Genomic DNA, 23,327 nt, shown 5'->3' on the forward strand with positions numbered 1-23,327 from the left:
CACCGTGAACACAGCCGCTGCGGCCCTTTGGCGGCCCTTGCTCAGACCCCGACCTTGTTACCAGGTGGTTGTCAGTGTCCGCTGTTTTCCCGCGGGGGGGGCGGGGGTGGAGGACCCACGTCACCGTCAGGCGGGCGCCAGCACCCTCCAGGGGACCCCCACGTGGCCCCGGCCGCTCAGCCATGGATTAGTCCCCAGAAGCACATCTAGCCCTGTCTTGACCTCTTGGCCTCTTTAGCCTCTTTTTATCATTTCTCTAAAACAAACTCCTCCAAAGCCCCATGGGGCTTCTTTCCCGGTGCTGGTGTTTGGGGCCCGGTGTGTCAGCCCCCACTCGGCGCCCTGCGTCTGTGGTGATGAGGGACCCCTTCCCGAGAGGCCCACCAGGACCGTGGCCGCGGGCGCGGAGTCTCCTTCCTCCAGAAACTGCCGCCCCATCGCCCTTCGAGCTCGCTCGTGCAGCCTGCGCGTAGCTGATGGGGACCGACTGAAGACTTGCCCCGCGTCCGCCCTGGGGTCAGGGAGCCAGGCCCTCGTCCGGCCGCTGCCCTGTGTGTCCCTTCTGGCCTCCCGGGTCCCCAGACAGGAGGTGCGGCTTCGGCCTTGGTAGCGCGACGGCGTCCCGGGCCTGTACGCGGCGGCCCATGGCTGTGTCTCTCTCTGTGCAGGTATCTCAAAACTGGACGACCAGATATTTCTGAACAGGAACCCCGGCGTCCCCTCCGTGGTCAAGTTCCACCCCTTTACACCGTGTGTGGCCGTGGCTGATAAGGACAGCATCTGGTACGCCGGGCGCTCGTGGCGCTTGCGTCTCAGCTGGTAACAGGCACCCAGTGGCATGTGCCGCGGTCGCCGCGTGGCCGCCTCTCTCCACGAGCCCTCTGGGGGGTCACAGCAGCGGGGCTCGTGAACGCGCGGAGAAACGGACAGGGTGGTGGCAGGAGCTTCTGGCACCTGCGCACACGGTGGGCTCCTCGGAACTGCACTGTGATGGAGACACGGGCGCCCGGGTTCAGTCCTGCTACTGCCTGCAAAGAAACGTGACAGTGAGACACCGAGTCTATGACTAGCCTTGCCCTGTGTCACGGAGAAGGTCCCCACTCACAGGGGAGGCGGTCGGGGTGTCCTTACCTGTTTCCTATTCCTCTTGCCTTTATTGTGGCAAAATGCACACAAAACTTTGCATCTTCACAGTGTCAGTGCACGGTGGAGGGGGGGGGGCACGGGCGCCCTCACCCTGCCGCGGGGCCAGCACCACCACCCGCCTCCAGAACTCGCTCCATCTCGTAAACTGAAACTCTGTCCCCATTCGTCACTGACCCTGCCGTCGGCGCCCCCAGCATCCTGCCATCTGTCTGCAACACCCAACACGGCCCGTTTGCACAGCGCTGGGGCCTCTGTGTCGGTCTGGGCCCCAGTCTTTATTGTGGCCGCCCCCCTCTCCCCACCGTTGGTGGCTATGGGCGTGGGCAGACGTGTCTCGCGTCTCAGTGCCCAGGAGCGGGACCCCGGGCCTCAGGGCACCCCCGTGCCAGCGCCCGGCAGCCGTGCTCACAGGCCGTTTGTGCGCACGTGCCGGGGCTCGCGGCTGCCGCGGGTCGGTGTGGCCATCCCAGCAGGGGCAGGGGAGGACCGCCCTGTGGCTTCCGTGACTGTTCCCCTGACAACAGACCTTCTCTCTCCTCCGAAGTTTCTGGGACTGGGAGAAGGGGGAGAAGCTGGATTACTTCCACAACGGGAACCCCCGGTACACCAGGGTCACCGCCATGGAGTACCTCAACGGCCAGGACTGCTCGCTGCTGCTCACGGCCACGGGTGAGTGGGCTTCGCGGGGACCCCACACGGGTGTGGACGCAGCCTTGTTCGACCCTAGTGGTTGCGGCGAAGGGCACTGCTCGTGGTGACGGCCACCACCCCGAGGCGGGAGCGTTCCTGGGGCACACCCAGTGACAGTGCCGGGTGACCCTGACCGGGACAGGCCCCCAGCCTTGGCCCTCATGGCCCCTGAGACGCCCTCGGAGGCGAGGCCTGGGGGTCCCGGAGCGCCGCGGGCGGGGAGGCAGGCCCACCTCGGCTCCTGCGGGTTCCCGCCACCACCGCGTCCAGCTCCTGCTCGGGCCTGACGCCTGCCTCCCAGAGGGCCGCTGCCCCCGCAGGCCTCACCCATGTTCTGGGCCTGAAACGTCTCTACCTCGCGCCCCCCCAAAGGCTTCCCAGTGAGCCACCCTGGGGAACAGCCGCCTCCTTTAGCTGTTTAATGACACATCCCTGCTGTTTGTGGGTGACCAGGAGTCACCGTGGGACCGACTGCACCTCCACGGATAAGAGGCCCAGGGTGGGGCGGGCGGGCAGGGAGAGGGGAGAGGGCAGAGGGGGCGCACGAGGCTGGGGGGCAAGGTATACGTCCAGGCTCGCTCCCGTCCCGTCCCTGTTCTCCCCTGCCCTGGTCTGCCCCACCCTGTCCCGCCCCGCCCCGGCCTACGTTAGGTCTGAGCCTGAGTCATGGACGTAGCAAGCTGACCGCAGTGAGAACGCTGCCACCCCATCCTTCAGGGTGTTTCTGGCCCCGCGGTGAAGGGTCCTGCTGGGGCCTCCCTCCCAGGCGGGGCCTCCGCACACTGGGTGGAGGCACCCACAGCAGATCCTTCCGCCGCAGGCCTCAGGGTGCAGGAGTGGAGGAGCATGGGGCGGCTGTGGGGAGCCGGGGAGGCTCAGCGGAGTCGGAGGGCAGGTGCCCCCAAGCACCCTACGAGCCATGGGTAGGGAGAGGGTGATTTCCGGGCACAGGGGGCACAAGAGTGGTCATAGGGGTCCCGTCGGAGGAGCAGCACACGCTCTTAGGTTCCAGTGCAGGGAAGGTTCATGGTCGCAGAGTAGGGGCAGGACAAACACGTGGCTGTCGCGGTGACACGGCCCAGCGGGTGTCCCCCAACCTCGTGCTCCCCCTGCAGGTGAGGCCGAGCGGTCATCCCCGGGCAGGAGTCACCTCAGAGGGCCACATAAGGGGCCCAGGAGCCCGGGGAGCCCCCAAAGGAAGGCCACGGGGTGGCTTCTGCAGGCAGCTGCACCCCCCTGCCACCCGGGCTGCAAAGAGCGCCAGGCCCCGTGCTGGGCGTCCCGGGCTGCGGCCGGAGGACCCACACGCCCCTGCGGCGTCCCCGCAGCCCAGGCGGGAGTTGAGGGGCCCCAGGGGAGATGGGCCTCCTAGGAACCTGGCCCGAGGCCGGGGGCCTGTCGACGAGGGGCCGCCCCCTCCAGTCCCCCGCGTCCCCCGCGTTCACCCTCCCTCCTCTCCCCAGATGATGGCGCCATCCGGGTCTGGAAGAACTTCGCAGATTTGGAGAAGAACCCAGAGATGGTGACGGCTTGGCAGGGGCTCTCGGACATGCTGCCGACAACCAGAGGTGGGTCCCCAGGAGCGGCCCCTCGCTGCCGCCCCATCCGCCTGCCCCTGGGGGGGGCCGCTCGCCGCCTCGGAGCCCCCAGACCCGACGCTGCCAGCTGCCCACGGCTCCAGCCCGTGTCCTGTCCTGTCCTGCCCGAGTCTCTGCCCCAGGCTTACTCCCAGGCCCGGACAGCGGGGGTGTCCTACGCGGGAGCCCTGGCCGCTCGCCCGGCCCCCGGCCCACAGAGGCACCCCCGGCTGCTGCCCCTGGGTGGGCACGGCTGCCGCCCTCGGCCACTCCGTCAGGGCCCAGGGCAGGAGCTGGACTGGCGGCAGGCTCCTCTCCGCTGATGGCCGCTGTGGTGCCACCACGCGTGGACAGCCCGTCGGGTCCTGGTTCCAGGGATGTGCGGCCGTGGGGTCGTGGTCTCGCTGTAAACTGACAGGAAAGCAGCTCAGCCCTCCTGCCTCTGCGCTGCCGGCCCGGCCTCGCTGCCACGTGGTCCACTCCCCATGCGGCCTCGCCTGTGCCCACGATCCTCACGGCCTGTCGTCTCTGTGGCTCCTTCTCTCCCCTCCGTGCGGGGAGTCGCCGACCCTAGAAGGGCAACTCCAGCACAGATGGCGCCTGTGGTGGCTTTACAATGTCGCCGTATTTTCAAATTATTTTAGTTAAAGGATAGTCATCCATCCTCCCCTCCCCTGAGGCCCCCACACGGCCCTGGACCCCTGCAGGCCCCGGGGTCACACGCTGACGGGGACGATGAAGCTACGTCCTGTGTCCTTCCACCTCTGTCTCGGTTTCCCGGATTAGAGCAAAGGCTTGTCTCCCCCACAGACCCCACTGCCCCAGCCATGCAGGCAGCTCTCCTGGGGGTTCTGCGTGGGGGCAGGGCCATGATGCCCACACACACACCCCCACCCCGACCCGGGCGCTCACGCGGCCCACAGTGCAGGTGGGAACCCTGGAGACGAAGGTTTGGGTCGTTCACTTCCTGCTGCTGTCTAGTGGGTGACACACCCCAGGCCCGTGCGCACAGCCGAGACCCCTGTGCAGGCACAGCAGGGGCTGCCCAGGGCCATCAGGGTCATGGCCAGGCCACAGGATGGGAAAGCGGGGGGACCGCCGACAGCTCAGCAGATCCATTTGCAGCTGCCCGCCTCTCTGCCCCCAAAGATGTGGGTGTGTGGTTTCGATACCCCAAGAACAGTCTCACCCACAACGCTATTCCCTTTGCTTTGGCCCAGGGCGAGGGAGGCAGGGAACGTCGTCGTTCGCATGCGTGGGGTGGGAGGGTCCAGCTGGGAGCAGAGGGAGCAGGGCTGAGGGGGCCGACCTGGGTCCCAGGCGCCCCTGCACTGTCTTCTCCCCATCAGAGGACCCCACATGTCACCGGGGTGCGGGGAGCCGCTCCGGGCCCGTCATCCACCACGGGCCTGACTTGAGCGTGGCTTCCGCTGTGTACATGTGCCTTTCCTGCCAGCCCCTTCCCTCCCGCAGGAGAGGTGGACGGGGAGGGGCGAGGAGCAGCAGGTCCTCATCAGCAGGCGGGCCGAGGGCCGGGGGGCGCCCTGATTCTCCTGGCTGCTGAGCCAGAGTTGGGTCCCGCCTCGTAGCCAGGCGGCGTCAGCTTAGCGAGAAGGCGATTTCCTTGTTCTTCCCGAGACGCTGGAAGGACGGAGGGGCGGGAGCTGGGGGCTGCTGCTCTACAGGTGGAGACAGGATGGGCCGGGTGCTGTGGGGTCAGGGCCACCTCCCTCAGTCCACACAGGCCCCTAATGTAACTCCCGTCTCAGGATCTAAGCTCCGCAGCCGAGGGTCGGAGGTGGAATGCCAGCCCCTGTGCCAACCGCTGGTCGCCTTCTGCCATGAGCTCCCGACTTCCTTCCCCCTGCCCGGCACTGTCTTGGCCTCTGACGTGACGGCCGGCAGAGGCCGGGGCTGCGACCCTAGGGAGACACCTGGAGAGACACGGAGTGAGGACACCAAGAGCCGCTCCCCAGGCCGTTGATTGTTGGCATCTGGGGCACCCCCCGCCCCCCGCAGGCCAAGGCGTGCGTGCTCCAGCTGGCCCTCCAAGCTGTCTGCCGGCCGTGCGGGGGATGGTCCGGGCCGGGGGGCCCGGCGGCCATCAGCTCCCCCTGCACAGCCACACACCCGGAGCGGGGCCCCTGCATCCTGGCCGACCACACCTGTCCGCTGGGGAGCCCACGGACAAGGCTCGTCCTCTGGGAACCTGGGCGTGCAGGGCGAGGAGGGGCATTTGCCCGCAGACCCGGGGAACTTGGTGCCACCACGCAGCTAGAGCGCCGCCGGCTGGAAGCCCCTCGCTCGGCTCTCCGCGCTGGAATCCACCTGCCAGGGCGCTGTCGCCAGGGTGCCGTCCGGCAGCTTGTTCGGGGAGGTCCGAATCTGCAGTTGAGACTGAGGAGGAGGCAGGGAGTCTCGTGAAATGTGAGCTCTTATCCGTCCCTTGAAGCACCTCTGGCTGACGTGAGTGTGCACACACGCTTGGGCACACGTACACGCCACAGGCATGCACACGCGTGCACGTGCTCTGAAGTCGAACCGCAGGTGGGCTCTCCCCTCGGTGCTCCCTGCGGTCACTGCCGGGGCAGCTCCTGCCCCCAGGCCACGCCTGCCACGAGCCCTCTGGCCACCGACCTGCCCGAGCCGACAGCGCCGCCTCCGCACTCGGAGGCCTCCCTGCACCGGCCACAGTGGCCGTCGCCGTGGCACTCACGGGCACTCAGGCACTTGGGAGTTCCAGTGGCACGTTTGGCCGGGTCTCAGGAAATGCAGCACCTTCCGATTTCCCACCTAGACGGAGACTTGATTTTTAAACCAGAAACCCTGGTGACCGGGTTTCCACGACTGTCAGGCCCGTTTGGGGCAAGGCCGGCCCTTTTTGTCTGGACTGCAGCATGCTGTGGCCTCGGCCGCCCCGCCTGCGAGCCTCCCCGCTGCTTTTACTGGAGTGTTCTCCTAACCCCCCTGGATTGTTTGACTCTGGCAACTGCTCTGGCTGCCCCGCTAAGCCCCACGTGAAACCCACGGTCCCCGTGTCCTCACCCACAAGGCCTCGGTGTCTCTGGCCCACAGTTAGCAGGGACAGGCGTCCTCTCTCTTAGCCGGGGCCGCCCCGGCGGGGCTGGGGGAGCTGGGGCCCTCTCCTCCACTCGCACCCTCCGCTCTTCGGGGCCAGCAGGGGTTAGGGCTGTGCCTTTGCCTGTCTGCCCCTCCCTTATAAAAGATGATCATCCAGGGGGCTCTCAGGTGTTAGGGGACGAGCCGGGGAGCTGCACGGGCTCTGGGGAGAAATGGAAGGAAAGCTGTCGACGGGAATCTCCCTGGGATCCGAGGCCTCGTGGTGGCACCTCCTGGTCCCGCTAATTCTGAAGGTGGGGACTTAGTCCTGCGGGCTCGGGACCTCGTCCCTCCCCTCTGCTACGCTGCCTTCCTGCGGGGCTCCCGGACGGGATGGCCGGTCCGCACACCGCGCTCGGTTAGGGATGGAAGGTGACCCAGACGACACCCGCTGGAGGGAGGTTGTGACCAGCCCAGCCCTGCAGGCAAGACACCAGCAGGGCCAGAGAAGTCCTGCATCAAGACTGGTGTTTCCACCTAAACTTTTGAAAAATAATCCTTTTCAGAATTTAATGCAAAGTTTCTTACAGCGCCTGACTTCATCTGAAAACTCCGCGTATAAGCTTAATAGTTACAGGACACCCACACGCAGCTGCCCGCGGATCCACAGCTGTAGAACTGGGTTAGCAAACACGGAACCTGTAGCCAGCAAAACACATCGTTTTTCTTTCTTAATTTCAGCGTGTGGGCACCTCGCCAAGAGCTGGGGCTCACGGATGCAGGCAGCACACGGGGTTCCCGACCTGTGACTCACAGGGTCAGGTTCAGAGCGCGCGGAGCCTCCGTCCTGGCCTGTCCCTTTGCCGGAGCTGGGGGTGTTCTCCGCAGGAGGGCCACGGGGCCGAGGGGCCGGGGCACGGAGGACAATCTCACGGACTCACGGGTCAGTGTTTTGTGAAGAAACTACCGCTGTGGTAGCTCCTTCTCCGCAGACGAGCCGCAGGGAGGAAACCCCAACCGAACAGGAGATGGGCTTCTGCTCTCCCAGGAGAAGAGAGGAGGCGCCGGTGGTGACCTACGGGAGGAAGCCACCTCGTGCAAGGCCCGCCTTCGGAGTCAAACACAGGCGTCCACTTTGTTCCTTCCGCCCATCCCACCTGGGAAGAACACGAAACCCTCTCATCGTCTTGAACTCACGATAAATCAGATAACCTCTTGTCCCATCATGTCTGGAAGTCGAGACGCGGGGCTGGCTGGGAAAGGGGCGGTGAGAACGCCAGTGGCCTCCCCCCACGTTTCTGGCCCCGGGGGACCTGGCGGCCGGGCGGGAGCAGGAGCACCTCCTGGAGGTGGGGGGGGGCGCACACCCTGCTTTCATCCGGCAGCCTCGCCGTCTTCGGCAAGGGGCGCCCTCAAACTCAAACACCGCCGAGGGCACGGGCCAAGGCTCCCAAACCACATTCCAGCTCCCGCGGGGCTTCTTTTCAACTAAAACCGACCGCAGACGCTGCTCTCCTGTGCCCGCCAGCGCCCTGCCATGACCCGGTGACCTGCACCCCACCTCGAGAGCCCACAGCCTCCCGCACGTGTCCAGGACCCTCCCCTGGGCTGTCCACGCCCGGGGTGCAGGGCCCCACCTGGCCGGCGCTGTGCAAGTACCCGGGGGCAGACGGGGCAGCAAGAGGCCCTGGCCATTCGCCGGCCGTCGTGTGCACCTCAGAGGCCAGCTTCGAGGGCGTTTTTTCCCGTTAAAAGAGGAAACAACTGAGTTGTCGAGAAAGTTTATGTTCCCCTGGTGTCCGTCAGAGGCCGGGCGGCCCCACGAGAGAACAGACTTGAATAAGGGTGGGCTTCGTCTGCGGCCCCGACTCTACCTCAGCTCCCTTTTGTTTGCTTTTGTAAAAGTCCCCGAACCAGCCTGAGCTTAGGTCCTCGACTGCAACTGGGATGGTAGAAAGGTGCGCCCTGCAGGCCCCGGGCCCCGGGGGATGGCCTCTGCGGCTGGTGAGGGCGCCCGGCCCCCGTGTACGAGACGCCCTGTGCAGGAGGGGTCGTAGCCATCCCACCATTACCCTCTCCGGCCCTCCTCTGGGACAGGACTGCCGGCTGCCTGTTTTCCAGTTCAGGAACTGGCGTCAAGGGGGGGCAGTGGCTCTCTTGGCAGTGGGAGCCCCACGTCAGGGCTGGCTGCCCGCCCGTGCTGTGGGTCTCACGGTCTCAGGGTCACAGGGTCAGAGAATGTGGCTTTCACCACCTTGCAGGCACCTGTACGTCCTTTCTGGGGTCAGACTGGACTGCCCAGACGTGGGGCACAGGACTCGGGAAAACCCAGTCTCCCAAGACCTCGACTGCAACACTAGTTTCAGCCAGAACGTGCTTAGCGTCAGAGTCCAGAGTTTAAAAGGAACCAGAGCCCCCGCGATCCCCTGGCTCCGCTCATGGGGGGCTGGGGGCTGTCAGGTGGCCGCGTGGACTCCCCTCCCAGAGCCTCTGGGCCAGGGGAGATGCCGAGGCCTGGGGTCGGCACCCAGGTGACCACGCCTGAGAGGTCTTCAAAGAGGCCATCAAGTCAGAACCAGAGCATCGGGGCCCTGACCCGGGCGAGCTCCCTCTGGCTCCGCAGCGCCCCTCGTCGGATCACCGTGAAGGCGATGCCTCAGGAAGCAGCTGCCTCCAGAACAAAACACCCCCGCGCAGGGCAGCCGCGGCGCTCGCCTCACGTCCTTGGGTCACCCACCCCACCCCGTACCCTCTCTGCTCGTCCCCGTGACCCCAGACGCTGGCGCTGAGACATTGGCGCCGTGTTCCAGATGCCATCTGGCCCACACGCTCATCAACTACGCCGCGAAGGGCCCGGCGGGGCTGACACGGAGCACCAGGTGGACGGCCAAGGACGTCTCAACACACGGCAGCGCGCGCTGTGCCGCGGCGGCCGCCCCGCGGGTCACAATTCGGGGGCCTAGGAGGTCTGGCTGTGCAGGACGGTGCACTGTCCCCGCCAGGACAGAAACCTCATCGCCAGCCTCCGGGCTCTGCCCGCCTTCAGGGGCGCGCAGAGGCAGCCCCGCAGCGACCCAGTGGTCCCCTCACGGCAGTCCCCCCCAGGGCCACGGCCTGTGCTCTGACCTCAGTGCTTTCGGACTTGTGAACTCGCTTATTCTTTAAGATAACCTGAGGAGTCTACATAAAGCAAATGACTTTTAGTTTTTACCAATTTTACAAAGATTGCTTCTCGAAGCTGGAGCCGTTGCAGGAAACCGAGGCCCCACGTTGACCCAGGGGCCAATTCTGGTTGCTCTCAGGTGTGGCCCCGTGCAGACCGCACCCCCGGGAGGGCCGGTCCACAGCCCTGCATGGGCCTTGCCTCTTCCCACCGCCCCTGTCGCCGTAGGTCACCTCCTCTACGGGCTCCTACGGGTGCCTCCCTCCACGTCACAGTGAATCCAGCCGGAGGAAGTCATTGTCCTCAAAGCGAGGAAGGCTGTGGACGAATGTGCGTGGCCCCCAAAGCTCACTTCTTGAAGCCTTATCCCCAGTGATTGGGGTTTGACAGAGTCGTGGTGGGGCCCACGATACGGTCAGCGCCCGGACTTTCTCCTCGCCGCGTGAGGACACGGCAGGAAGGCTGCTGTCGGCCAGCCAGAGCCGACCCTCCAGCACCCTGACCTCAGACTTCCGGCCTCCACATGGGAGAAGTCAGGGTCTCGTTCAAGCCGCCTGGTTCTCGTGGGCTGAGCTCTCATGTCGTGGCTCCAGGGCCCGCCAGCCCCTGAGGAGCAGGGTGAGGGCAGAACCCATCCCAGGCCTGCCCAGGGGCCTGGTCACGCGGCCCACAGTGGGATGACAGATCCAAGTCCTGGAACGGCCTCGGCACCACCAGGAGTGCACGTGATCCCTGCCGACGTCGCCAGGGGAAGATGGGCCCGTGGGCGGGCAGTGGTCCCTGCCTGCAGGTGGCTCCTTCCCGACAGAGGTCCCTCCTGAGGCTGGTCCCCGGGCCAATTGCCTGTCACTGGTGATAAGGGCACATGACTGAGGTCCTGCGTCAGTGTGGCCACGTCCCTCCTCTGTGGGGACGGTGGCAGCCAGGGGCTCCCGCGCCAGGGGACTCAGCAGTCGCAGAAAGGGAGTGGGCACCGCTCTGCCCCGGGTCAGCCAGCAGAGCCGCTGCTCGGAGAAGCCCTCGCGTGGCCTCTCCCCCGAAGGGCTGCGTCCACACCGTGTGCTTTGCTGGGCCTGCGGGTTGGTGTGCCCCGGGGGCCTGCAGAGGGCTGCTGTGGGGGCGTGTGTTTGTCTAGTGGACACAGGGTGGCACAACTATGCGCCCCCCTCCCCGCCCACCGTGGGACCAACTCATGGCTGTCCAGCTTCGTCATTCTCAGGTCACACCTGGGTCTCAGGGGCCTCGAACAAGCGTCCTCAGGAGCCGTGTCTGTTCCCCGTCATAGAAGGTCCACCCCCCACTGTACGGGGTTGTGCGCTGCCCCGCGCCGCACGGCCATCCATCCTTCATCATGTGCGCTGGCTTCGCTGTATGAGGCCGTCCGGTCCCCGCGACGTGAGGGGCAGAAGGCTCACAGGTGGAGGGACTGGTTCCTGGGACACTGGCTGGGACAGGCCACCTGGGTGACCCCACGGGTGCTGGCCCGGGGTCGCAGCCCGTTCTGAGGGATGCATTTGGGGTTTGACTCCAGAGGGGCCCATGACTGACAGTGGCCAAGGGGCCGGGGTCGGAAGTCACGCTCTCCATCCTCAATGGTACCAAATATATCAAATCCAGTAAAAATGGGGTTTGAAGCAGCGGGGCTGCAGACTCCCTCCCCCTCGGGACGGGCGCCTTCAGCATCCTGCCCCCTCCCCAGGTCAGGGAGCTTCCTGCAGGGTCGCCCCCACATGGTGAACACCCCCACCTCGCCCGCCGCCCCCCGCTGCTGGCCGTGCCTGGAGCCTCAGCACGTCCCCCAGGCCTGGGGTATCATCCTGGCACAGAGTGGCCAGAGGGACTGCCCCGGGGGCCCTGCCTCCGCACCTGGACACGTGACCTTTGCTCAAGAAGAACAAACACCCCGGCCGGATGGAGGCCTCCTGCTCGTCTTTTTCTTTTCTTTTCTTTTCTTTTGAGATTATCTTTGAGGTAAAATTCATATAACATAAAATTAACCGTTGAGAAGCGTTCAGTGGCATTTTGTGCAGTCGTAATGTGCAGCCCCCCATCTGGTTCCAGAACATTCTCAACACCAGAAGGAAACCCCGTGCCCAGTAGTTCAGTCTCCCCGCAGGTCCTTTTGCAGACAGTGACACTCGGAAGACTTCCGCCGCTCGAGCCGAGCTGCCCGTGGGTCCAAGGTCTGGGCCCGGCTCCCGCCCTGCTTGCGGGGGACCCGGCGGAGAGGCTGGGGCTCCGAAGGGAGATTGGGACCCGGAGGGAGGGGGAGGAGGAGTTCCAGGGTCCAGGCTGACGGCCGGGAGAGCAGGGTGCCCGGGGCCGTGGGGGGTGCGGGGGGGCGCGGCGCAGAGCAGCAGCCAGGGGGCCGTGCGTGTCACCCAAGGAACACGCGCGAGGTTAGCACGTAAGTGACAGAACGGGGAGAGACGCTGTCCCCACGCGGCTCCGGGCGCACGTCTGGCCGGGAGAGTGCCGCAGACGCCAGCCAGCGCGGGGTCCGGGAGCCCCTGTGCCGTCCTGACGCGGCTGCGCCCAGGGGGACCCGCGCCCCCGGCCCGGTGCCTCCTTCCAGTCGCCGCTGCAGCCACGGTTTGCAGAATCGGGGAAGAGCTAAATAAACGGTCCGGGGGGTAACCAGACCCCTACCTGCTGCCTGTAAGGGGAACGCAGGTTCCCGGAAGTACGCCCCATTTGGAGTTGCTGGTGTTGGCGAGGCCACCCTCCTGTGGGGACGGGTGCGCCGGGGGGCCCGCGGCCGGCTAGGGAGGGTGCCCTCGGCCCGGGACGGCTCGGCCGGGATCGGGGTCGGCAAGTGAGGCTTTCACTCATCTAAAATCTTACTTTTGAAGAGAGCAAAAAGGGGGAAATGCCAGCCACCGTCAGAGCTGGGTGGGGGTACGGGATCCCCCCGGGTGTTCGAGACAGACCCTTGTTCTAAGTAGAGTCTCTCTCGTGAGCTTGTAATGCCACGTCTGGGAGCGCCGCAGCCCCTGCTTTCCCGTGCCGCCCCAGCGTGGGCCTCTCTCCCGGCGTCGTCTGCCCGGCCCCCGCAGAGCCCCGAGAAGCCACATCCCTGAGCCCCGACGTGGCCAAGAGAAGCATCTCCACGGCCACCCTGAGGTGGCGGGGCTGCCCGCTGTGCCCAGCATTCTGGAAGACAAGGGGTCCTAGGACCGCGCTGTCCTGCCGGCAGGTGCCCGGGCAGCCCGGGGATCTGCACGGACCCCAGATTGCTGCCCCAGCCCAGATCCGCGCCCTGGACTTCCTGTGGGGTTGGGGACACAGCCACGGGTGTGGGTGGTGTGGCGCTCCGTGGTGCCGAGGGGCTGGGCCAGGCTCCCGCCGTGACACCGGGGCGGTCTGTGTCCCCCCAGGAGCCGGGATGGTGGTGGACTGGGAGCAGGAGACCGGCCTCCTCATGAGCTCGGGGGACGTGCGGATCGTCCGGATCTGGGACACGGACCGTGAGATGAAGGTGCAGGTAAGCCCAGCCCCCGCCCGGCCCCCAGCTCCGCTCCCCCCACAGGCCGCCCTCCAGAGAAGCAGGAGTCGGTCGGGTCGGGGAGGGAGCAGCCTCCACCCGGTCGGAAGCTAATTAGCTCCTGATGCGCCCTCCTCTGACACCCTGACCCGCCGTCGCCGCGTGATTAAGCCTCTGCTAATCCTCATTATTTCCCAATATTATTTTATGTGTGCAAATGAGGGAATATCAGAAAGCTGCAGGGTGAAAACATTTTAAATTGGAATGGTGAATTATTTCCCTGCGTAAAGAGTCTTTTACTTCCAATTTTAATCAACAGCGAGGAGGGGACTGGTTTTGACTGAGACAACCTGGGAGGGGCCGTAGGGCGCAGACAGCTGGGGACCACCGAGGCTCCTGCTGGCTGTGGCCTGAGGCCCGGGAGCTCCGGCCTCCCGGCCTCCCGCCGGCCCTGGGCCTCCCGCCAAGCCCTCAGTGACACCAGCGCCCAGAGGAGGAGGGAGGGCTCCGGGTCCATCTGGAAGGGCCGGGGACGGAGCCGCTGTGAGGCCAGGGCACACTCTTCTGAGCCGCCGCCACCGCTCCTCGGGTTCCACTGCCAGGGTGGCCGCCCAGGTGGAGGTGACCTCCGTCTGCCCTGCGCTCAGGGCCTCAATGCCACGGTGCCCTTCCCAGGGCCCCTGCAGCCCTCCCGTGCAGCAAGGACTCGCTGGTGCTCACAGCCCGTTCTTGGGACTTGGGACGTGTCTCCAGCTCAGCTGCCTGGGTCCCGCCCCTCCCGCCTGCAGGTCCCCCGAGCAGGCCCCAGGCCGGGCATCCCAGGGGTGTGGCTGCGGCCCCTTGTCCTGATGCCTTTTAGGCAGATTGGATCCATGCATGTGGGATCCCTTCCCTGTGGACCCAACAGCAGCAAAAGCCCTGACAGTGGGAAGGCACTTGCCCTCCTGTGACCCCTTTTGTCCCCTGCTCTTTCCTCCCAAGCATTCATCACCCCTGCCCTCCTTGGTCTTTACGGCTGCCCGGAGGAGAGGCGAACTCCCTGGCCCCTTTCCTGAACTAACTAGGAGGATCCCTCCCCACCAAATTGTGCTGCGTCTTCCCTTTTAGGGAAGAGAGACACTGGAAAGTAGTTGGCACCAAAGCCAGTTTCCAGAGTTGTGTGCTGGCTGTGGCCCTGGGGACTGGGGACCGGCTCGCGGGCTCCCTGTGCCTTCGATGGCTTCCCCAGTGGGGAAGGCAGGGCCCCATGTCAGGGGTGGTGGCACGCCCGGCCGCCGTGGGTGGGTCTCACTGCTGTCCCTGTGCCCCAGGACATCCCCACAGGCGCCGACAGCTGCGTGACCAGCCTGTCCTGTGACTCCCACCGCTCCCTCATCGTGGCCGGCCTCGGCGATGGCTCCATCCGTGTCTACGACCGAAGGATGGCGCTCAGTGAATGGTAACCCTCCCCCGAGCACCAGCACCGACCAGGTGGTCATGTTCCTGCCGGGTTCCCGGGCCCAGACAGAGTGAGCCTCCCGGAGCCCACTGGGCACCCCCCACCAAGGCCACATTCCCACGACACATGGAGCGGGGCCAGCAGGGCCGGGGACCGTCCCTGAGCTCAGTGGATGGCCAAGGAGACGGTGTCAGGGAGCGCCTGTGTGGGCATCATGCAGCGCGGAGCCCTGCGTACGGTCAGGGCGGTTCCAGGCACTGGGGGCCAGTGCTGTCCCCTGTGGGCAGTGAGGAGCTGAGGTCCCCGTGGTGGTCCCGAGCCCAAACCCCACCGCACGGCCTCCAGGGGCACCTGAGGTGCTCATTAACACCTAGTCCATCCCAGAACATCCAGCCTGGCCTTCGGGGTGCGGGATGGCAAGTAGGCAGCTGCGTGGGATGAGCCACGGGGCAGGCTGTTGGCTGCAGAGGCCCTGGTGCCGGGACAAGCCGGCCAGGTCAGGGCTGGTCTGCAGGTGCAGCCCCGAGGCTGGAGCGGTGCCGGGTGGGCCTGCACGCACCCTGCCGGTTCTCCCTAGAAGGGTCCCCGCGGGGGAGCGGGGCTTCTCTCCGGGCTGCTGGAAATACCCCCCCACGGCCGCGAGCACACTGAAACCCACTGCCCCTGCGCTTTTAAAGCGTGGATTTATGGTACATGAGTTTTATCCCCATCAGGCTGTCACTTTAAAAAGCTACCCCGAGCAGGCAGTAAAGTCACAAATTGGCCCGAAAAGAGCCAAGGATGATGGAGTGGCTCCGAGGGTGCAGCTGGGGTCCCCCAGAGCCCACGCCTCCTCCTGACGCCGAGGGCAGTGACGCTGGGCACCTGTGCACCCCAGCTGCGACCTGGGGCTCGCTGTTGGAGGGCGGGGGGCTCTAGGGCAGCAGCGCTGTGCTCCCAGGGGCCTGCTGGCGTCCGGGCGTCACGTGAATGGTGGGCGCAGGCCGATCCGCAGACACAGCAGGACCCTGACCCCTGTAAAGGAACAGCGGGTTTCCCTGGCTCCAGAGAAGTCACACTCTGGGCTTCTTAGCCCGGCCCCTCCCCCCCATCCCCCCCCCCCTGCAGCCCCCAGGCTCTGACCCGGCCTCCCCCCCCTCCAGCCGCGTCATGACGTACCGGGAGCACACGGCCTGGGTGGTGAAGGCCTACCTCCAGAAGCACCCCGAGGGCCACATCATGAGCGTGAGGTAACGAGCACGAAATATTTATGGGACGTTTTGCTGTAAAAACAGTATTTTCTCCTCCATTTAAAATATGTCCCTGGTATTTAAACAGCCGGGAAAGGGTGGCATTTCCGGGCAGTAATTAACCTCTGCTCTGGGACCAGCGGAAAGGTCAGGGCCGGTGGGAGGGCAGGGACACATGGGCAGAGCCGTGCCCGCTGGCGACGGGAGGCTTGCTCCGCGGCGGTGGCGGGGGGTGCCCGGGAGCCGGTGGGCATCTTCCGGCCCTCTGCCGCGGGGTCTCTGCGTGGAGTAGCCGTCTGCCCGTACGTTCGTTTCTGCTGCCCGGTAAATCCCGTGCTGAGAGCAGCGAATATTTATTTGCCCGTTAAAGGGACAGCAGAATGTAACTCACTGTCACCGAGCCACCATTGCTCCCGAGAGGCGCGAGTATGAAAGCAGAACAGAGCTCTGGACCACACCCGCCGGAGCCCGGGGGCGGGAAAGCGGCTCCAGGGGCCACGTGCTGCCCGCGCCTCCCCCCCACCCCGTAACCGCGTCCCGGGCTGCACGAAATCGAATCTCCGGGACCGGAAATGAACCCATAACTCCTCCTGTGCAAGACCTGCCGCGGCTGCTTACGCTGCTCCGCCTGGGCCGCGGGGCCTGGTCGGGCTCTGCGGGGAGTCGGGGCTCGGCAGGTGGGGCGGGCTCATGCTCGGCCTCAGGGGCCAGCCGGCCTTGGCCTGGAGCAGTGCGTGCGCACACGGCCCCACGGGGACCCTTTCCCTGCAGTGTCAACGGGGACGTGCGTTTCTTCGACCCTCGGATGCCAGAGTCTGTGAACGTCCTTCAGATCGTGAAGGGGCTCACGGCCCTCGACATCCACCCCCAGGCAAACCTGATCGCCTGGTAGGTACCAACCTGAGGGAACACGAGAGGCCTCTCCTGGCCCGACCCTCTCAGCACCACACTCAGCCTCGGGCCTCCGAGTAAACAGCCGGCGCCGTCCCCCATGCCTGGAAGCAGTGCTCCTTGGAGCCACATAATTGTGGGGCCCCTCGTGCCTGGGTGATGGGCGGCCAGGGCGGCCCCGTGTCTGGGAGGTGCGTGGGGGAGGGGCCACCGCCCAGCTTCTCTGCGCCGGCAGCTTCCGCCCGGCGGGAGGCTAACCCCGGACCTCCTTGTGCGCAGCGGCTCCATGAACCAGTTCACGGCCATCTACAGCGGGAACGGGGAGCTCATCAACCACATCAAGTACTACGACGGGTTCATGGGCCAGCGCGTCGGGGCCATCAGCTGCCTGGCCTTCCACCCGCACTGGGTCTGTGTTCCCACACCCGGGGCGGGGGGCCGGGGGACAGGGGGCATGCGGGCAGGTGGGACTGCAGCCGGGCCCCGCCCCACACCACCTTCCGCATGTCCAAGAAGGTTGAGAAACAGGATCTTGTCGGGGCATAGGGTCTCCAGGGGTCACGGCCCCCAAACCGCCTCTAAAAGCAGCACCGCATTCCCGCGTCAGGCAGGGCGTCGTGGGCTGCACAGACATGGGGCAGCCCACTCTTCGTCACCTTTGGGCCTGCACTAGTGCCGCCCCTGCAGAAGCCTCGCAGTGAGGAGGGTGCTGGGCATCCTCGCCCAGCCCGTGGGCCCCGGGGAGGAGCAGCCCAGATCTGTGACCCATGCTCATCCCTTAGGGCAGTGCCACGAGTCTGTGGGCTCCGCCAGAGGCCCCCAGGCAGTGTGGGGCTCTCAGCCTGGACGCACGGCGCTGGGTTCGCAGAACCATCCCCACAGGGAGCCGTGGGGGCCCCGCGTCCCTGTGGCAGGCTGTGGGGCCTCTGCCGAGAGCCGCAGCAGGGTGGGTATGAGGTGGCTGCACGGCGCCCTCCCGCCCGCCTGCTCACCTGCCCTGCTCTCCTCGCAGCCTCACCTGGCCGTGGGCAGCAACGACTACTACATCTCCGTGTACTCCGTGGAGAAGCGTGCCAGATAGCAGGCGCCCCCCACCCCCCGCCAGGCCTCCGTGTACATACTGGATCCACCGCACCACCCTGAACACTGGTCCTGACCTGCTGCCAGGGGCTCCCGGAGGCCCCTCGCTGTCTGTCTGTCCGTCCGTCTGTGGTCACTGTCATGCCCAGGAGCCCAGGGAAGGGGCCTCTGGTGGGGTCCTGCCGTGTGACAGCCCAAGGACCGTCGCAGACATCCCAGCACCCTTCCCGTCCTGTTTTGCTTCTGAGATTTTTAAAGGGGGAAACGCACTGGTTCTGTTTTGCGAGGACCCAGCATTGACTCCAGGAAAGCTCCGAGACGGAAGCCGGCTCCCCGGGGCTCAGCCGCCCCGGCGGATGGGGGAGCGCTGGGGCCCATCGCGGGTCTCTGGGCCGGGCTTCCCCCTGGCTGCAAGCCACACGCCCCGGGGGGCATTTCCAAGCAGGCTGGGAGGGGGCATATTCAAGGGAGCCGCACATGTGGAAGGAGAGCCCGAGCCTCCCGCCAACCCCCAGTCCTCCCCCACTGGGGGCCTTCATGGCCAGACGGTGTGAGGCTGGGCACCGCCCCTCTGCCACGCAGCCCACCCCTGGCACGGGCCCCTCTCACCACAGACCCGCTAGCAAGAGGGGCCTGTGGCTTTGGACAGGTGAGGCAGGTCCTTGGTGATCCGGCCACCACTGGGCCACGGGCCTGTTTCTCTCTACTGCTGCCTCTGGGCAGGTGCAGTGACAGCCACCTGGGCCCGTGGCCTCCCACACGGGTGTACACGTGTGTGCAGGGTCCGCGGTCTCCACACCCGAGCCCGCACATGCGTGTCCACGCGTGGCCCCGTGGCCTCCCTGCCGGCACGTGCATCACACACGTGCAGGGGGCAGCTGGGGACCCAGGGGCGTCTGTGGTAAACAGTGGCCCGCGTTTGCCGCCACTCGCTGGTGCAGCAGAAGTGTGCGTCTTGCAATGAGTAACGCAGAAGTCTCGTGGTGGTCGCTTTAGGGTGTGCCCGGGCGTCTGCACGTCTGCACACACGGGTGTGCGCGTGTCCTCAGCCCGTGCAGACCTCAGGGCCATGGGGACCGTTTCCCCACGAAGGACAACGGAGGTGTGCTGACCGATTACGGCGCTTGTAAAACAAAACCCCAATGATGAGATTCTGAAAAGCATTTTTCCATTTTCCTTGGGAATCACGGTTACCGTGGAAGAGTGAGCTGGCTCAACCGCCCCGCCCGGCAGCCTCGACGGAAGGAGGGACCGAAGGAGGGACCGCGCCGGGAGGAGCTGCCCGGGCCGGCGGGGGGGCGCGGGGCCGCCCACACCCACGCGGCGGCCGGTCTAACCGGGGCCCACGCGAAAATCCAATCATGGAGTTAACCGGGGCTCCACAGAGCACGCCCTGAAGGTTCGTTTATCTCTATTTATTTTACCAAATGAGAATTGCGGAGTGAAAGCGCAGCGAACGACAACTGTTCATGACAATAAACAAGTGCAGAGGTGACCGGCTGCGGCCTGGTGGCTCGGGGCCCGGGGCGGGGGCGGGGGGTGGGTGGGGTGTGGTCGGCTGGTGCCGCGGGGTGGGGGAGACCTGGGTGCGCCCCGGTCCCGCCCGAGGCCTGCTTGACCTCCACACCAGCGGGGCGGGGCGCTGGGGAGCAGGGGCGCAGGGGTGCAGTGCGGGGAGGCTCCAGCGCACTCGTGTCGCCCCGCAGCCAGCACAGACCAGGGGCCACCTGAGTCCCAGGACGCAAGGTCCCTGTCCCTGCCGGCGCGGCTTCCCGGAGGAAGCGCTGGTTGGCTCCCCGGGGTGAGGGGTTCTGGAAGGAGGCTCGGGACAGGGTCCCCAGGGCAGCCGGCAGGTGGGCTGCGGCAAGAGGCAGGCAGGAAAGAAAGGGGCCAGGTCACGGGAGCAGCACCGTGGGTCCCCAGATCGATGACACCCCCATGCAGTGGGACCCCCAAACCGTACCGGTCTGGAGACGCCAGGCCGCTGCAGCAGGATCCCGGGGGACACTCCATTTCCCCCTTTCCCAGCTTCCAGGAGCTGCCGGCATCTAGGCTCCGGGCCCGTGTCCCCTGTCCCCATGGCTCTGACGCTGACCCTCCACCTCCTCTTCCAATGTGAAGGCCCAGGGGTGTGGGGGCAGGGGGGACAGTCTCCAACACCCCGAAGCCCGGTGCCCTGGAGGCACGGCCGGAGCAGGTGCCTGGAGGCACGGCCGGAGCAGGACTCGGACATCCTTAGGGGCTTTAATCCGCCCACCGCTCCCTCTGTCACAAGGCCGGGGCCCCTCGAGCCAGGGGAGAAGGGGTCGGGAGGGGCAGAGGCTGCAGCTGCTGTGCTGGGGGCGTCGCCATGGAAACCCGGGGCCTGAGCACTGCAGCTCCAGCTCACGCGGTGACGTCGGTGCTGTGCAGGAAGGACACCCGGGCCCCCGCGCCCCCTTCCGCACAGAAAGCAGCGTCTTCCTACCAACAGACGGAAAGTACTATTTTCCGGCGCCAAGACTTGCGTGCAAAGCCGGTGCTCACGGACACGCTCCCACGGGCAGAGGTGGCCACCGGGGGCGCCAGGGGCCCTGCAGTAGACCCGCCCCCAGCCCCAGTCCGGTGGCAGGGCAGGGAGGGCGGCGGCCTCCAGGTGGGCGTCGGGTGGGGTTGTCCTGCGGGGCCCCCTGGGGACCCGGCCCCGTCCTGCTGGGGGCCTCCTAGGAGCGTCCCCTGGGCTGTCCTCACCGGGTGCTGACTGCGCCCATCAGCACACCCAGGTGCAGAGGCCCCCCGCCGGGTGCCCAGGCCGCCACCACCTGTCCCCGCGGGCACGAGGCGCGCACGGTGATGCCAGTGTCGGGCCGACGCGCCCTGCACGGAGAGTGGGGAGAGGGCCCTGGGGATTCATCCGAGACCAGCCCGGGGCCAGCCCGGCCGCCCACGGTGCCCAGCGAGCAGGGGTCGGCGCTCAGCCCCCACGGCCCCGTTCTTGTCGAGGTTTCCACCAGGGGCTTGACCTCAGGCCTTTGCTAGGACCTGGGCCACCCGCTCCTCCTCCTGGGGGGGACCCCTCGCGGTGGCCCGGCCGCGGACAGGCTCTAAGCCGCCGTGCGGTCAGCTCCTCGGCTGACGGGTTGTGGGCCGTGGGGCGGCAGCGTCCCCGCTTGTCAGCAGCAGGAGGAGGAAAGGCCCCTTGGCTCCACCAGGCGCGGCGGCATGGGCCAAGGGCAGGCCCTGCGCCCCCCGCCCACCTCGGGGGCCAGCACATCCTGGGGTACGGCCGTCCCGAGCCCCGCACCGCGCACGGCAGCCTCCCCACGGCGCCCTGCGCACCCGGGACCCTCCGGTCAAACCCCCGGGTGCCTTCCCGCAGACCTGGGGGGGCCGCCCCTCTGACTCACGGGGACGACGTGCGAGGGGCCGCGAGGTCGCCAGGCAATAATGAGAAGGCAGGCCTTGGGGGGCTCGAATCTCCCTGTTTCAAAACTTCCTACGAAGCTACGATGATCCAAACAGCGGTGCTGGCACGAGGCCGGGCTGCCGGCAGGGGAGCGGGGCCCAGAGCCCCCCCACCCCGAGCCGAGCGCCAAGGCCTCCAGCACCCGCCTTGCACCGAGGTGGACGCCCCCTGCATCAGGCTAAAGGCGGGGGACAGCTGGGCCTGCAAGCCCCAGAAGCCGAGTGCAGGGGATCCCTGGGTGGCGCAGCGGTTTGGCGCCTGCCTTTGGCTCAGGGCGTGATCCTGGAGACCCGGGATCGAATCCCACGTCGGGCTCCCGGTGCATGGAGCCTGCTTCTCCCTCTGCTGTGTCTCTGCCTCTCTCTCTCTCTCTCTCTCTCTCTCTGTGACTATCTTAAAAAAACAAAACAAAAAAAAGAAGCCGAGTGCAGGCGCGCTCTCAGCTCCCACCGCCCGCGAGAACCAACTCGGGGGTCGGGGCACAAACACAAGAACTGAACCCGCCAGGCTCGTGGGGAAGACACACGGGGAGTCGTCAGGCCCTGCAGCCCGGGGGTGTGCGGGGGCACCAGAGACACCCGCGGCGAAAGAGGAGGCGGTCGGACTTGACTGAGTGACACCGTTTGTGCATCAAAGACATTTTCCAAGATGCAGGGAAGACAAGCTACGGACGACGGTTCTGCATTAGGCGTGCAAACCGTGCGCCTGGAAGGCTTGACTGCCGAGAACACGCAGCCCTCAGGACTCCGCGGACATCAGCGAGACGCTCGGCGTCATTAGTGACTAGGAAAGCGCGAACAGGTGCCACCCCACACCCGCTGGGGCCACCCCACACCCGCTGGGGCCCGGAACCCACACAGGCCACCGCCGGGGCGGCGGGACGTGCAGGAGCAGAGCAGCGAGCTCGGCTGGAAACCTCGGGGAGCACAGGACGTGGGAGCACGTCCGGGGGCCGGAGGGGGACAGACGCCCCGCGGGCCCGGGCTCCACCGTTCTCGGCAGCGCCCTCGCCACAGCCGGGACACAGCCCCCGGCGCCCGCGGACGGGCGGGTACAGGTGGGTACACAGGCCGTGGTCTGAGGGCACGAAGCCAGTGGCAAACCCGCCCCTGGGCCGGGCCGGCCGGGGGAGGGGACAGGCGCGCGGCCACGTGCTGTCCTTCAGCAATATCCGGGCTCAGGCCCCGCAGGACCGGGCAAGACCAGTGGCTCGGGGCGGGCAGGGGTGATGGGAACGTTCTGGAGCTGCGGGAGGTCGCGGTGGGGCAACATCGCGGAGGCACCACATGCCCTGAATCGTCCACTTTAAAATGGTGAATCTATGTGCCGTGAACTCCACCTAAAGAAACACAAAACCCCAAGACAGAAGCGCGAGCTCGCGCTGGGGCGCCGCTTCGGGGTCTGGGTCTGGGTCTGGATCCGGCCGCGCAGGCGGAGAGGGGGCTCCCCTAAGGCTGTGCCGGGGCGGGGGGGGCACCGGGCCCCTGCACCCTGCGCCTGCTCGCCAGGACGCCCGGGGTTCCCGGCCCCAGCCCCCTGCCCCCAACCCAGGTGAGCGCGGCCCTGCCCCGGGGCCAGAGCCCCCGCCCCCCCACCGTGCCGGCCCCCATCAGGGCACCCTGACCCGGGTCTTCAGCAGGGACCCGGCCAGGGAGCCCTCCACGCGGCCCCGCGGCCTGCTGGGCCCCCGACCTGCGAGGACCCCTGGACCCGCGGCCCCCGGGGCGGCAGGTGCTGGCGGGCGAAGCCCCGCGCGGGGCGGGGGCGCGGGGGCGCGGGGGCGCGGGGGCGCGGGGGCGCGGGGGCGCGGGGGCGGGCGGCGGTCCCTGCGGGGAGGCGGCGCCCCGACGCCAGGCGGTCCTGCAGCGCCACCGCGTGGCCGCCCGGGGCTCGCCGCTGCCCGCGCGCAGCGCCGCCCACCTTCCAGCAAGGACGTGGTGCCCCGCCGCCCCGCCGCCCGCCCGGCCGCGTCCATTCCTCCCTCAAGGCCCCAAACGACGTGTCTCGGCACCTGACCTGCTGCGGTCCCGGGGCTCCGCTGCCGCGGGGCCTGCAAACCAAGCCTCTGCCGGGCCTCCCCGGGGCCTCCCCCCTGCAGCCCCTCCCGGGCCTCCCCCCTGCAGC

The 23,327-nt window shown here is 67.0% G+C and overlaps 2 protein-coding genes across 3 annotated transcripts in view; one reads left to right on the top strand and one right to left on the bottom strand.

Annotated features, from left to right (window-relative positions):
* Positions 1 to 19,253, top strand: part of RPTOR (regulatory associated protein of MTOR complex 1) — a 330,129-nt gene extending 310,876 nt beyond the window's left edge. For both annotated transcript variants that reach the window (XM_041723779.1, XM_041723780.1), the window contains exons 26-34: positions 669 to 783; positions 1,691 to 1,815; positions 3,300 to 3,404; positions 13,014 to 13,120; positions 14,431 to 14,558; positions 15,701 to 15,787; positions 16,559 to 16,675; positions 16,958 to 17,087; positions 17,691 to 19,253. In XM_041723779.1, coding sequence (XP_041579713.1) covers positions 669 to 783; positions 1,691 to 1,815; positions 3,300 to 3,404; positions 13,014 to 13,120; positions 14,431 to 14,558; positions 15,701 to 15,787; positions 16,559 to 16,675; positions 16,958 to 17,087; positions 17,691 to 17,759 — 983 coding nt within the window. In that variant the 3' untranslated portion in view covers positions 17,760 to 19,253. The remainder of the gene's footprint in view (positions 1 to 668; positions 784 to 1,690; positions 1,816 to 3,299; positions 3,405 to 13,013; positions 13,121 to 14,430; positions 14,559 to 15,700; positions 15,788 to 16,558; positions 16,676 to 16,957; positions 17,088 to 17,690) is intronic.
* Positions 18,099 to 19,943, bottom strand: LOC121474031 (translation initiation factor IF-2-like). Its single transcript, XM_041726860.1, has 4 exons — positions 19,722 to 19,943; positions 19,183 to 19,616; positions 19,011 to 19,090; positions 18,099 to 18,204 (listed from the first exon to the last, which is right to left on the bottom strand). The coding sequence occupies exons 1-4, from the start codon at positions 19,804 to 19,806 to the stop codon at positions 18,099 to 18,101; spliced, it is 705 nt and encodes a 234-aa protein (XP_041582794.1). The 5' UTR covers positions 19,807 to 19,943.
* Between the last annotated feature and the right edge of the window lie 3,384 nt (positions 19,944 to 23,327).

The sequence above is a fragment of the Vulpes lagopus genome, chromosome 12 (genome assembly GCF_018345385.1).
Source record: "Vulpes lagopus strain Blue_001 chromosome 12, ASM1834538v1, whole genome shotgun sequence".
In the NCBI taxonomy this organism is placed as follows: Eukaryota; Metazoa; Chordata; class Mammalia; order Carnivora; family Canidae; genus Vulpes; species Vulpes lagopus.

Bases quoted from the DNA above. Each gene is read 5' to 3' on its own strand.
- LOC121474031 (XM_041726860.1), bottom strand. From the start codon at position 19,806: ATGCCGGCAGCTCCTGGAAGCTGGGAAAGGGGGAAATGGAGTGTCCCC. The intron at 19,617-19,721 runs GTACGGTTTGGG...CTCTTGCCGCAG, and splicing joins GGCCTGGCGTCTCCAGACCG to CCCACCTGCCGGCTGCCCTG. The intron at 18,205-19,010 runs GTCCCTCCTTCC...GCCCCCTCCCAG, and splicing joins CCGGCGCGGTCCCTCCTTCG to CCTGCTTGGAAATGCCCCCC.